The sequence below is a fragment of the Zea mays genome, chromosome 8, assembly GCF_902167145.1.
Source record: "Zea mays cultivar B73 chromosome 8, Zm-B73-REFERENCE-NAM-5.0, whole genome shotgun sequence".
Lineage (NCBI taxonomy): Eukaryota > Viridiplantae > Streptophyta > Magnoliopsida > Poales > Poaceae > Zea > Zea mays.
Window position 1 is genome coordinate 108,420,635 of NC_050103.1, and position 13,870 is coordinate 108,434,504.

Below are 13,870 nucleotides of genomic sequence, written 5' to 3' on the forward strand. Positions count from 1 at the left end.
CTCTGCGTACTCCACGCACTCCACGTCGCATTCGAACGCGTGTTTGTACGTGGGGCCGACGGTGATGACCCCGTTGGGGCCCGACATCTTGAGCTTCAGGTAGGTGTAGTTCGGGACGGCCATGAACTTCGCGTAGCATGGTCTTCCCAGCACCGTGTGGTAGGTTCCTCGGAACCCGACCACCTCGAACGTCAGGGTCTCACTTCGGAATTTGGAGGGTGTTCCGAAGCAGACGGGAAGGTCGAGTTGTCCGAGGGGCTGGACGCGCTTCCCGGGAACGATCCCATGGAAGGGCGCAGCGCCTGCCCGGACGGAGGATAGATCGACCCGCAGGAGCCCAAGGGTCTCGGCGTAGATGATGTTGAGGTTGCTGCCTCCGTCCATGAGGACCTTGGTGAGCCTGACGGGGTCGACGACGAGCGGGTATTTTCCCGGGCTCGGCACATGGTCGGGGTGGTCGGCTCGGTCGAAGGTGATGAGCTTGTCGGACCAGTCTAGATAGACTGGCGCCACCACCTTCACCGAGCATACCTCCCGGCGCTCTTGCTTGCGGTGTCGAGCCGAGGCATTCGCCGCTTGCCCACCGTAGATCATGAAGCAGTCGCGGACCTCGGGGAACTCTCCTGCCTGGCGATCTTCCTTCTTGTCGTCGTCGCGGGCCCTGCCACCCTCTGCGGGTGGCCCGGACCTATGGAAGTGGCGCCGAAGCATGACGCACTCCTCAAGGGTGTGCTTGACGGGCCCCTGGTGATAGGGGCACGACTCCTTGAGCATCTTGTCGAAGAGGTTGGCACCTCCGGGGGGCTTCTGAGGGTTTTTGTACTCGGCGGCGGCGACAAGGTCCGCGTCGGCGGCGTCGCGTTTCGCTTGCGACTTCTTCTTGCCCTTCTTCTTGGCGCCGCGCTGAGTTGACGCCTCGGGGGCATCCTCCGATGGGCGGCCCTGGGGCTGCTTGTCCTTTCGGAAGATAGCCTCGACCGCCTCCTGGCCGGAGGCGAACTTGGTGGCAATGTCCATCAGCTCGCTCGCCCTAGTGGGGGTCTTATGACCCAGCTTGATCACCAGGTCGCGACAGGTGGTGCCAGCAAGGAACGCGCCGATGACATCCGAGTCGGTGATGTTGGGCAGCTCGGTGCGCTGCTTCGAGAATCGACGGATGTAGTCCCAGAGAGACTCTCCCGGCTGCTGTCGGCAGCTTCGGAGGTCCAAGGAATTCCCGAGGCGCACGTACGTGCCCTGGAAATTGCCGGCGAAAGCTTGGACTAGGTCGTCCCAGTTGGAGATCTGCCCCGGAGGCAGGTGCTCCAACCAGGCGCGGGCGGTGTCGGAGTGAAACAGGGGGAGGTTGCGGATGATGAGGTTGTCATCGTCCGTTCCACCCAGCTGGCAGGCCAGACGGTAGTCCGCGAGCCACAGTTCCGGCCTCGTCTCCCCCGAGTACTTTGTGATAGTAGTCGGGGGTCAGAACCGGGTCGGGAACGGCGCCCGTCGTATGGCCCCGCTGAAGGCCTGCGGACCGGGTGGCTCGGGCGAGGGACTCCGATCCTCCCCGCTGTCGTAGCGTCCCCCACGCCGGGGGTGGTAGCCTCGGCGCACCCTCTCGTCGAGGTGGGCCCGACGGTCACGGTGATGGTGCTCGTTGCCGAGGCGACCCGGGGCCGCAGGCGCTGTGTTGCGCGTGCGCCCGGTGTAGACTGAGGCTTCCCGCATGAATCGGGAAGTCGCGACATGAGGTTCCGAGGGGTACCCCTGCCTTCGGGAGGCGGAGCTCTCGGCCCGTCGGACCGCGGCGCCTTCCAGGAGATTCTTGAGCTCTCCCTGGATTCGCCGCCCCTCGGTGGTTGATGGCTCTGACATCGCGCGGAGGAGCATTGCTGCTGCAGCCAGGTTCTGGCCGACCCCACTAGATGCGGGTGGTGGCCTGACCCTGACGTCGTCGGCAATGCGGTGCTGGAAGCCCTGGGGTAGATGACGTATTTCCCCGGCCGGAGGTTGGCCCGCCCATGCCTGCCCGACGTCCCGGCGGATCGGCTCAAGCGCTCCTGCTCCCTCGTCGAGCCTGGCCTGCACCCCGCGGATTTGCTCGAGCTGTGGGTCATGCCCCCCCGCCTGAACGGGGACCACAACTAGATCCCGTGGGATGTCAACGCGAGGCACCGGCCTAGGGGGATCATCGTCCTTCGGCATGCCGAGATGGTTGCCTTCGGAGGGACCCCCTAGATCGACGTGGAAGCATTCGCGACTTGGGCCGCAGTCCTCGTCGCCGAGGCTACGGCTACCGTCGGAACAGTCGGAAAGGCAGTAGTCGCATGCGGTCATGAAGTCCCGCATGGCACTGGGGTTGCCAAGTCCAGAGAAATCTCAACAGAAGCTGGGCTCGTCGTCTTCCTCGGACCCAGAGGGCCCGTAGGTCGAGACGTCCGTCAGCCGGTCCCAAGGTGACCGCATACGAAACCCCAGAGGGTTTGGACTCGCCTCTACGAGGGCGCCCGCCAAAGCGAAGCCGCTAGGCGGGTTGAGGCTGAACCCAAATGACGTGGGATGGGAATCGATCGGTACCTCTTGGTCGACGGGCGGTGATGAAGTCACGTCAGGGACTGACTGCACCGTCGTCTCAGGTACGAGGGTGACATCCAGCAAGCCTTTCGCGAGCGCGCTGGCGTCGTCCGTTTTTTTGGAGTTGGCGTGTCGCGGGGAGACGACGCTCGCCTTCGTCTCAAACGCGAGGTCGATGCCCGACGCGCCCCTCGTTGGGGCGCTGGGGCCGTCGACTCGCTCGACAGTCGACGAGGCGCTGCCTTCCGCTTGGCCTTGGTTGCCCCGCCTCCTCCTCCGTTGGCGGGGGAGAGGACGGGGCGAGCTCGAATGTTGTTCTTCCACCACGCGGGGAAGATGTCGTCGATTCCGCCGTCGGCGGGCGGGCTGTCGACCGCCATCATCGTTGGCGCGCGGCGGTGGAAGGAGTATCATGTCGTAGCTGCCGTCGATAGACATGAACTCAAGACTCCCGAAACGGAGCACCGTCCCGGGTTGGAGAGGTTGCTGGAGACTGCCCATCTGGAGCTTGACGGGAAGTTGTTCGTCAACACGCAGTAGGCCCCTACCTGGCGCGCCAACTGTCGGCGTTTCGAGACCGGGGGGTCCCTAAGCCGACGAGTGAACGTCGCCGCGTGCCCCAGCCCAGATGGGTCAACGCGAGGCCGAGCGCGAAGGGGGGAAAGTGAGGCGGCCGGAGACCGGCGTGAGAGAGGTGGGAATCCCGCGGCCTTCGTGTTCGTCCCGCGCCCAGGTCGGGTGCGCTTGTAGTAGGTGGTTACAAGCGTCCACGCGGGAGAGGGAGCGAGCGGCCTCACGCGAGCGCCTGTCTCGTCCTCGTCCCCGCGCGGCCAACCCTCTGTAAGAGGGCCCTGGTCCTTCCTTTTATAGGCGTAAGGAGAGGATCCAGGTGTACAATGGGGGGTGTAGCAGAGTGCTACGTGTCTAGCGGAGAAGAGCTAGCGCCCTGAGTACATGCCGTTGTGGCAGCCGGAGAGATTTTGGCACCCAGCTGGTGTGATGTCGTGGCCGTCGGAGGAGCGATGGAGCCCGGCGGAGGGACAGCTGTCGGAGCTGTTGAGTCCTTGCTGACGTCCTTCCGCTTCCGTAAGGGGACTGAGAGCCGCCGTCGTCACAGAGTATGCGGGGCGCCATCATTGCCTATCTGGCGGAGCGAGCCAGATGGAACGCCGGTCTTGTTCCCTGCGGCCTGAGTCAGCTCGGGGTAGGGTGATGATGGCGCCTCCTGTTGACGTGGCTGGTCTGTGCCCTAGGTTGGGCGATGTGGAAGCTCCTCCGAAGCCGAGGTTGAGTCTGTCTTCCGTAGCCGAGGTCGAGTCCGAGCCCTTGGGTCGGGCGAGGTGGAGGCTGTCGGCTGAGGCTAGGGCGGAGTCCGAGCCCTGGGGTCGAGCGAAGCGGAGTTCGTCGTCTTCTGGGGCTGAGCCCAAGTCCGAGCCCTGGGTCGGGCGAAGCGGAGTTCGTCGTCTTCTGGGGCTAAGCCCAAGTCCGAGCCCTGGGTCGGGCGGAGCGGAGTTCGTCGTCTTCTGAGGCTGAGCCCAAGTCCGAGCCCTGGGTCGGGCGGAGCGGAGTTCGTCGTCTTTTGGGGCTGAGCCCAAGTCCGAGCCCTGGGTCGGGCGGAGCGGAGTTCGCCGTCTTCTGGGGCTTAGCCCGAGTCCGAGCCCTGGGTCGGACGGAGCGGAGCTTCCTATGGTGCCTCCGGCCGGGCCTGACTGCCTGTCAGCCTCACTCTGTCAAATGGCACCGCAGTCGGAGCGGCGCAGGCGGCGCTGTCTTTCTGTCAGGCAGGTCAGTGGAGCGGCGAAGTGACGGCGGTCACTTCGGCTCTGTCGGCTGGGGGGCGCGCGTCAGGATAAAGGTGTCAGGCCACCTTTGCATTAAATGCTCCTGCGATTTGGTCGGTCGGTGCGGCGATTTGGTCAAGGTTGCTTCTTGGCGAAGACAGGGCCTCGGGCGAGCCGGAAATATGTTCGCCGCTGGAGGGGGGCCTCGGGCGAGACGGAAATCCTCCAGGGTCGGCTGCCCTTGTCCGAGGCTAGGCTCGGGCGAGGCGTGATCGCGCCCTTCGAATGGACCGATCCCTGACTTAATCGCACCTATCAGGCCTTTGCAGCTTTATGCTGATGGGTTACCAGCTAAGAATTAGGAGCCTTGAGGGTACCCTTAATTATGGTCCCCGACAATAATCTACTGTGATTTTTTCAAATATTTAGTCGAAATAAACATAAAAATTAGTAGATAAAAACCACCGAGGCCAAACAGCTCCCTAACTGAGTACGAAAAAAGCTGTTTTTCAACTATCGAAGTAGATAAAATAAACTTTTTCCATTCGCAAACTATCGCCTACCGGCTACCGCTTCTCGGTTTGACGGTTTCTAGTGCCAGAAAGGCTCGGACTGGCCCCTCGCCCGATGCGGTCGCATTCATGGCGGCCAACTGCCACATGAGACAGGAGACCCCACCTGTCATGCTCAGGACTGGGTGCCTGGGCCCTACCCAAGCCTCAGGTTCGGACAGCCGTTTGCTCATCCGAGCCTGCCGCGCAGCAGGTCTCCGAGCCCGAAGCCACTAAAGAATTCGGAAGGCCGTCGGAAAAGCGGAGAGAGGCCAATGCGAGGGAGTAGCTCGCGGCGGACCAGAGACCAGAGACCAGAGAGCGAGAGCGAGCAAAGCTCACAAGGCGAAGCGGAATTGATTGCGACCACCACCACCACGTCTTCTCCACCTCCGTCCGATCCGTCGTCACCAAGCCACCATCATTGGCGCCACCGCGCCGCCCGCCCGCGGGAGCCCAGCTGCGCATTCTTAACTGTTTCTCTCTTGGCTTCTCGGCGAAGTGTTGCGGTTGCGGGGGTACTGGAGTGCGGAGAGCAGCGCGGCGGTACGTGTGCGTTGCTGCGCTGTGCTTCCACAGTGAGCTAGGGGAGAGCGAGGGAGGAAGCACCACCCACCACACCACCTCCATTAAAGGCGCTCACGCGCCGCCCCTCCGCCTCCACGAGAAAGCGAGGCGGGAGCGAGTGAGCAGGGGCGTACGTCCGTCGTCAAGGCCATCTCTCTCCTCCTCACTTCCTCCCCTCACGGGGACAGCCACGTACAAAGGCAGCTCGCCAACGCCCAGCACCTCCCTCGCCGTGCGCCTTTAAAGACAGCGCGCGACAAGCTTAAAGGTTCCCACGCCGCCGCTCGCTCGCGCTGCTCTTTGCGCCACGACGCGGTTGATCGGTGCTTTTGATCTGTTCCTTCTTGTTGCAGCTGCAGAGGAGGTGACACAGAGGCCAGAGCCGTCGCGCGCGCGCGAAACCGAAAGCAGAGAGGAGCGGCAATGGCGGTGACCGCGCGGCTCGGCGCGGTCGTGGCGTGCGTCGTCTTGGCGGCCGTGGCGGTGGCGCCGCGGCCGGCGGCGGGGATCCTCGACCCGGTGGACTTCCTAGCGCTGCAGGCGGTGCGGCGGTCCCTGGACGACATGCCCGGCTCGGCGTTCTTCGACGGGTGGGACTTCACGGCCGACCCGTGCGGGTTCCCCGGCGTGTTCTGCGACGGGGACCGGGTGGCGGGGCTCGCGCTCGGCGACCCGCGGGCGGGGTCTCCGGGGCTGACGGGGAGGCTGGACGCAGCGCTGGGGCGGCTGTCCGCGCTCACCGAGCTCTCGCTCGTGCCCGGGCGCGTCGAGGGGGAGCTCCCGGCGTCGCTCGCGTCGTGCTCGAACCTGCGCTTCCTGGCGGTCAGCAAGAACCTCCTCTCCGGCCAGATACCGGACGGGCTCAGCGCGCTGTCCAACCTCCGGACGCTGGACGTGAGCTTCAACCAGATCTCCGGCGCCATCCCGCCGTCCGTCGCCGCGCTGCCGTCGATCACCAACCTCATCCTCTGCCACAACCAGCTCACCGGCGGCGTCCCGTCGTTCCCGGACTCGTCCCCGCTGCTCCGGCTGGACCTCAAGCACAATGCGCTCTCCGGCGGCGTGCCCGCCCTGCCGGCCGGGCTGCAGTACCTGTCGCTGTCCGCGAACAAGCTCAGCGGCACGGTGGACCAGGTGCTGCCCCGGCTGGCCCGGCTGAACTTCCTGGACCTGAGCGTGAACCAGCTGGAGGGCCCGATCCCGGCGTCGGTGTTCGCGCTGCCGCTGTCCGTGCTGCAGCTGCAGAGGAACTTCTTCGCGGGGCCGGTGCAGCCGTCGGGCGACGTGACGATCCCAGTGGTGGACCTGAGCTACAACCGGTTCTGGGGCCAGCTGTCGCCGCTCCTCGCGGGCGTCGGGCAGCTGTACCTGAACAACAACCGGTTCAGCGGCGAGGTCCCCGCGCGGCTGGTGCAGGAGCTGGTGGGCTCCGGCGGCCTGCAGGTGCTGTACCTGCAGCACAACTTCCTGACGGGCATCGAGATATCGCCGTCGTCGTCGCTCCCTTCCACGGTGTCGCTCTGCCTGATGTACAACTGCATGGTGCCGCCGGTGTACGCGCCGTGCCCGATCAAGGCCAGGTCGCAGAACACGCGGCCGGCCGACCAGTGCCCGGAGTGGAGGGGCTGAGACGCCAATGCCAAATACCGGATCACCGCAGAAGAACGACGGATGGAGATTGCGAAACGGCGGTCTCTGATTCTTTGATTGTTTTTTGTCCAGTTGTTACTAGTGTTTCTTACTATTCTTTTCCGGTTTGGGGAAGGAGGATAGTTACAGACATGTAAGTGCCTTGATAGCCGTGATTTACAGGTGTAAGTTTTTTTAGTTGGTTTATGTGCATTGTGTGTATAGCGAGCAGTACTCCCGTAGCTTCTACCACATGCTTTCAGATCAGATGAATGAATGGTGTTAGGTTATCAAATCATGTCACTGAACAAATCTGCTGTTACCCGCACCATTCCATCCTTATGGGAGGAATGGTGGCTGCATAACAAAATCAGTCATTCTGAGGTCATTTATCTAAATTTACACATATGTCAGAAATAACCATACCTGACCGATCAGACTCGCCGTGGGATCATTTACCTGCATTTGCATATATGCCAGAAATGACCATACCTAGCCGGCCAGACTCTCGTAGAACTCGATGTGCGGGTGCAGTAAACCAATCAGACGCAATGTGAACAAGCATGCACTCTGCTTCTCTGTGTGTGTTTTGCCACGACAGATGATCCTTTGTTTGTAGTAGATTGTTAGCGTTGTCCCCAAGGATGTGGTTTTGGTCGTGTCGTGCTGTGTGGTCTTATCCGAGGGACCACTGGATGGTTCGTGGTGTGGGAAAGGCCCGGCTGCAGGCTGCTGCTCGCGCAGTCATTCTAACAGATCTGGCTGGCCAATCTGATGTTCGATTACTGATGAATTGCTCGCATCAACTGAATTGTTACTTCACATCACAGGTTCTCCCAATCATTTGTCATTTAGGGACTTCGGTTTGATGGTCCAAACTAGAGAACCGTTTGATTATTATATCCTGGCATTTGCAATCTAACAGGGAAGTAGGGAACCATTAATCCCCCAGGTTATAATTATGTTCTGTTTTCACTTCGAACAATCTGTTAATCTCTGTCAGTGTGATTAATCAAACCTCTGCTGCTCCGTACTCCCTTTTTTTCCCTTTGGGTTATACTGTAGTTAGTCACCTGCCCACCCGTGCACTCAAGAGTCAAGACGAGCATTTTCCTCACGATCGCACTTCTGCAAATTCAGTGACGACAATTTGAGGTCCTCGCTGGATCGGAGGGGCTCCGTGCGACTCTGGCTCCAAAACCATAGCAGCAGTACTGTGCACGAGACGACGGAGTGTGTAGCAGCTATCTCATTTTCTATGTGTATTTTGGTCGTGTGGAGCTTGAGTAACACCTAGGAATGCGAAAAATGCATAACAGTTAAGAAGAAATATTCGGACTAAGGTCCGATCTACCACGCCCCGGCTCGGTCGGCGGCGCGTGCGTGTGACAGTCCTTCATTATTTTCCCAGTTTTTCAATGAATGCACCAACGATCCACCTATTTAAGTTGAGTGAATTGTTTCTTTAACTTCCGGTATGGTACTAAAGTACTAGTACACCGTAGCATTAAAGTGAGCCTCTAGCATTGACTATTATTGCATATTAATGTGGGCCAAGCCCACATTAATTCAACAACTTAGACATAGGGTTTTTCCCTCAACCCCAAATCTTCGTCCCTTTTCGACTCTACGTCGTCTACGAATGTCACGGGTAGCCTACCGATCTCGGGGCACCCCTGAAACTCTCCCACCTGACGGTGTCCCTCCCGGGGGCGAGTGCTAGGGTTCTTCGACCATCTACGCACTCGCGGACCGTCCGACCCAGAGCGTGGACCGTCTGGCCGACGAGCAAAGGAGGCCTGCTCCTACCGCAAGGTCACAGACCATCTGGCAGTATAATCCTAAGTGTTTTGCCCCGAATCGAAGCTAACACATTTTTGGCAGCTCAGCTAGGAACATAATTAGGTGTGACCTAGCAAAGATCGGCCACAGATGGTTGGTTCAAAGGATCGCACCGACGTTTCTCCCAGCAAAATCATGAAGCCGACACTTGAGAGTTTATCGGCTGAGGATTGTCGGCGTTTCGAGACCAGGGGTCCCTGGACCGACGAGTAAATTGTCGCCGCGTGCCCCAGCCCAGATGGGTCGGCGCGAGACGGAGCGCGAAGGGGGGAGGCAGCCGGAGGGAGACGGGCGTGAGAGGTGGAAATCCCGCGGCCTTCGTGTTTGTCCCGCGCCCAGGTCGGGTGCGCTTGCAGTAGGGGGTTACAAGCGTCCACGCGGGAGGGAGCGAGCGGCCTCACGCGAGCGCCTGTCCCGTCCTTCCACGCGCGGCCAACCCTCTGTAAGAGGGCCCTGGTCCTTCCTTTTATAGGCGCAAGGAGAGGATCCAGGTGTACAGTGGGGGTGTAGCAGTGTGCTAACGTGTCTAGCGGAGGAGAGCTAGCGCCCTAAGTACATGCCATCGTGGCAGCCGGAGAGGTTTTGGCACCCGGTTCGTGTGGTGTCGTAGTCGTCGGAGGAGCGCTGGAGCCTGGCGGAAGGACAACTGTCGGGGCTGTCGAGTCCTTGCTGACGTCCTCTTGCTTCCGTAAGGGGGTTGAGAGCCACCGTCGTCATAGAGCATGCGGGGCGCCATCATTACTTGTCTGGCGGAGCGAGCCAGATGGGACGCCGGTCTTGTTCCCCGTAGCCTGAGTCAGCTTGGGGTAGGGTAATGATGGCACCTCCTGTTGACGTGGTCGGTCCGTGCCCTGGGTTGGGCGATGTGGAGGCTCCTCCGAGGTCGAGGTCGAGTCTGTCTTCCGAGGCCGAGGTCGAGTCCGAGCCCCTGGGTCGGGCGAGGCAGAGACCGTCGGCTGAGGCCAGGACTGAGTCCGAGCCCTGGGGTCGGGCGAAGTAGAGTTCGTCGTCTTCCGGAGCTGAGCCCGAGTCCGAGCCCTGGGGTCGGGCGAAGCGGAGTTCATCGTCTTCCGGGGCTGAGCCCGAGTCCGAGCCCTGGGGTCGGGCGGAGCGGAGTTCGTCGTCTTCAGGGGCTAAGCCCGAGTCCGAGCCCTGGGGTCGGGCGAAGCGGAGTTCGTCGTCTTCAGGGGCTGAGCCCGAGTCCGAGCCCTGGGGTCGGGCGAAGCGGAGTTTCCTATGGCGCTTGAGGCTGGGCCTGGCTGCTTGTCAGCCTCACTCTGTCGAGTGGCACAGCAGTCGGGGCGGCGCAGGCGGCGCTGTCCTCTTGTCAGACCGGTCAGTGGAGCGGCGAAGTGACTACGGTCACTTCGGCTCTGTCGACTGGAGGGCGCGCGTCAGGATAAAGGTGTCAGGCCACCTTTGCATTAAATGCCCCTGCGATTTGGTCGGTTGGCGTGGCGATTTGGCCAAGGTTGCTTCTTGGTGAAGGCTGGGCCTCGGGCGAGCCGAAAGTATGTCCGTTGCTGGAGGGGGCCTCGGGCGAGACGTAGATCCTCCGGGGTCGGCTGCCCTTGCTCGAGGCTGGGCTCGGGCGAGGCGTGATCGGGTCCCTCGAATGGACCGATCCTTGACTTAGTCGCACCCATCAGGCCTTTGCAGCTTTGTGCTGATGGGGGTTACCAGCTGAGAATTAGGAGTCTTGAGGGTACCCCTAATTATGGTCCCCGACAGTAGCCCCCGAGCCTCGAAGGGAGTGTTAATACTCGCTTGGAGGCTTTTGTCGCACTTTTTTGCAAGGGGACCAGCCTTTCTCGGTTGCGTTTTGTTCCGGTGGGTGCGCGCGAGCGCACCCGCCGGGTGTAGCCCCCGAGGCCTCGGAGGAGTGGTTTGACTCCTCCGAGGTCTTAATGCCTCGCGCAATGCTTCGGCTGGTCTGGTCGTTCCCTCATGCGAGCTGGCCGTAGCCCGAGTGCATGGTCGGGTCCCAAGTTCTCGGGCTGGTATGTTGACGCTGTCAACGGTTTGGCCGGAGCCAGGTTTGCGAGAGCAGCCCCCGAGCCTCTGCACAGGGCGAGAGGACGGCCAGGGACAGACTCGACTTTTTTACATACGCCCCTGCGTCGCCTTTCCGCAAGGAGGAGGGGGGGAAAGCGCCATGTTGCCCTCGGAGGGCGCCGAACATGGTGTCTCCGGTGAGCTGCTGGCGGGTAATCCGAGTGGACGCCCGTGCCCCATTTGTTAGGGGTCGGCTAGAGGCCCAGAGGCGCGCTCAAAAGTACCTGCGGGTGATCTGCCGGACCCGGTCCCCTTTCGACGGGGTCCGAGGGCTCGATGCCTCCCTCTGATGGGATTCCGTTACAAGATCGTTCCCGCTGGTCTCGGAAATATCCTAGGGTACCTCGGGAGCGTAGCCCGAGCCTTGGTTATGTATCGAACTTACCCAGGGTCATCCCTCGCTCTGTGTCTGAGGCGGCTGTGAACCCTTCGAGGGCCAACCTACGAACCCCTGATCAGTAGTGGGCGCGGAGCCCGAGTGGCCTGAGGCGGCCGTTGAACCCTTCCGAGGGGCCGGCCTTCGAACCTCTGACCAGTAGTGGGCGCAGAACCCAAGCGCTCTGAGGCGGCTGTTGAACCCCTCCGAGGGGCCAGCCTTCGAACCTCTGATCAGTAGTGAGGCTCGGGGCCTGTTTCCTTCACGGAGAAGGATCCTTTTCGGGGTATCCCCCTTTCCCGGTCCCTGTTGTAAGAGAGAGAAAGAGGAAAAAGAAAAGGATACGAAATCGAATGACGTGGCATACCTTTTTTGACGCGGTCATTATGGCGAAGGCGAAGCGTCGCTCGCTTCCCCTGCCAGAGGCGCCGCCTGTCCCGCCGCGGAGTTAATGCGACGGGGCGAGTGGTTCGCGAGGCGGCCGTTGCGCACGCGAGCCGTTCGAGGAACGGAACATGGGCACGCCGTCTTTACGCCGTGAGAGAGGGTTCTCTCGCTGCCCCTGGATGGGACGTAAGCTTGGCTGACAACGTGACCGCTGCTCCTGCCCGCCTGCCACCGCCATTACTGCCGGCCCATTTTTGGCCATATTGACCGCCGCGCCTGGCTGGCACTGCTGGGTCGTACGCAGGGTTGCCTCGAGTCGCGGTGCTAGTTCCGCAGTCGAGGAGGCGTGGTAGTGGTGCGAGTGGCGGTGCAGTTGCTCGCACGTAGCAACCGGCGAGCCGGTTGCATGACGCGTGGGCCTAGGCCTCCATGCTGGGTGCGTTGGAAGTCAGAGGGGTGCACCCACTTGGCGCAGTTGCATGCCGCCTGCATGGCCGCCCGCCCTTTCACCCGCTGGTCTGGGCGAAAGTGGAGGGACGCTTGTAACCGCTGGGCGGTTGCATGCACCGCGCGCGGCGGTTTGGCTTCTTCTGCTCTGGGCCAGCTTGCATGACGCGTGGGACCCAGCCCCCGCGCCATAGGTGGAGGACCTTGGAGCGTGTTGGAGAAGACTCAGTCCACGACGGCTGGGGACGCAAGTAGGGAGAGTCGCCTTTAAAAGGAGGGTGACCCCCTTGAAAGGCGACCATGTCTTCGCGCTCCCTTATGCACCGTGCCTTTTCACCTTCCGAGCCCCCAGATGGGGGACACCCGCAATCCTTCCGCCTTGTCGTTGGAGGAACACAACTTCGTGGAAGTTGGTACCTTTCAGCCATCATTCGGCTTCAAGGATTTTCATCATGCAGCCCGGCTGCACCCCCTCGCCGGCGGTCACCCAAGACGGTGACCTCCAGTTCGATGGCAGGGAAAAGCGAGTCGGGCTGCGGCCTCTGCCCCTCCTTCAGCTTCAAGGATTTTCATCATCAGTGCTGGGGAGGGGAGTGTGCCAAGTTGGGGTCGGCCCCTGCGCGGGCGGCGGCCCGCTCCTTCCCTCAGTGATCGGGGGAAAGGGCGTTCGCCGTTCGTGGCGCTGGCAGCTGCCGCGTGCGTGGCTCTCTGACCCGAGTGGCTTTGGAGCCGCTCCCGGTGCCGCCTTCCGCCACGGTAGCTGGAAGAGGTTCTTCCACCGACGAGATAGCCGGTGCCGCCCACGGACTGACCTCCAACTCTACGGCCTTCTGCCCGTCCTTGCCTCTCGAGTGAGGGCATGGGCGAGGGCCTCATGGCAGCATCATCCGCCCTGAGGCCATTGCTGCTGCTGTTCGGCCCCCCGGAGCAGAAGTCGTCGTCGTCGCCGCTGCTGGAGCGAGCGACGGCGAGCCGTTCGTCGGTCTTCTGTTGCTCCACAGGCCCCCCAATCGTGTGGGGTTGTTCGTACCTGCGGAGGTGGAACCGGGGTTCCGTTTGTAATGGCACCTTGAATGCCGGTCTTTTGTTCATTGTGGCTGTCGGGGCCTGAACATGTATGTATTTTTGGCGCGGAGCCGTGTTTTTTCCTCATTTTCGAGCACTAAGACTCGCCTGTTGGTTATCTGAACCGCTTCACCAAGCGTGAGTCGCCCCGTGCAAAGGTGACAAGTGAGGTATCCGTATCCCGGAGGCGTAGGAATCCCTCGGCTCGGTCGGCCTTGCTGTCCGAGGCTTCTCTTGCTTAGTTAAAGGAACCCCTCGGCCGCTCTTCGATGAGCCAAAGCCAGGGGTAGCGGTGTTAGCACGGTCAGAGGCAGAGTTGGCTCGAAAAGAAGACTTGGTCGGCCAGAGCCTAGCTGGGTCGTCCACTGGCGGGACCGACGCCGGAATTGAGTTGTCGAGGCCTCGGGCCGGGCTGATGTCTTCGGGGGACAGCTGGCCGAGGCCTCGGGGTGATCGGTCGAGCCGTCTACTCGAGCCGGATTCCTGGAGAAGACCCTGGCGGTGATGGCCTGGGCGTGGTGATGATGTCGTCCTTCAGAGTGGAGATCCTCCGACCGCGTCGCCATCCGAGGCTAGGTCGGACCTCGCCGAAGGTGTAGTTGACGCCGAGGGTG

General features: G+C 61.7%; 1 protein-coding gene across 1 annotated transcript; it reads left to right on the forward strand.

The window, feature by feature from the left end:
* The first annotated feature begins 5,181 nt into the window (after nt 1-5,181).
* On the forward strand, nt 5,182-7,479 carry LOC100273528 (Leucine-rich repeat (LRR) family protein). The gene is made up of 2 exons (NM_001147946.1): nt 5,182-5,723; nt 5,809-7,479. The coding sequence occupies exon 2, from the start codon at nt 5,879-5,881 to the stop codon at nt 7,082-7,084; it is 1,206 nt and encodes a 401-aa protein (NP_001141418.1). The 5' UTR covers nt 5,182-5,723; nt 5,809-5,878; the 3' UTR covers nt 7,085-7,479.
* Nucleotides 7,480-13,870: the final 6,391 nt, after the last annotated feature.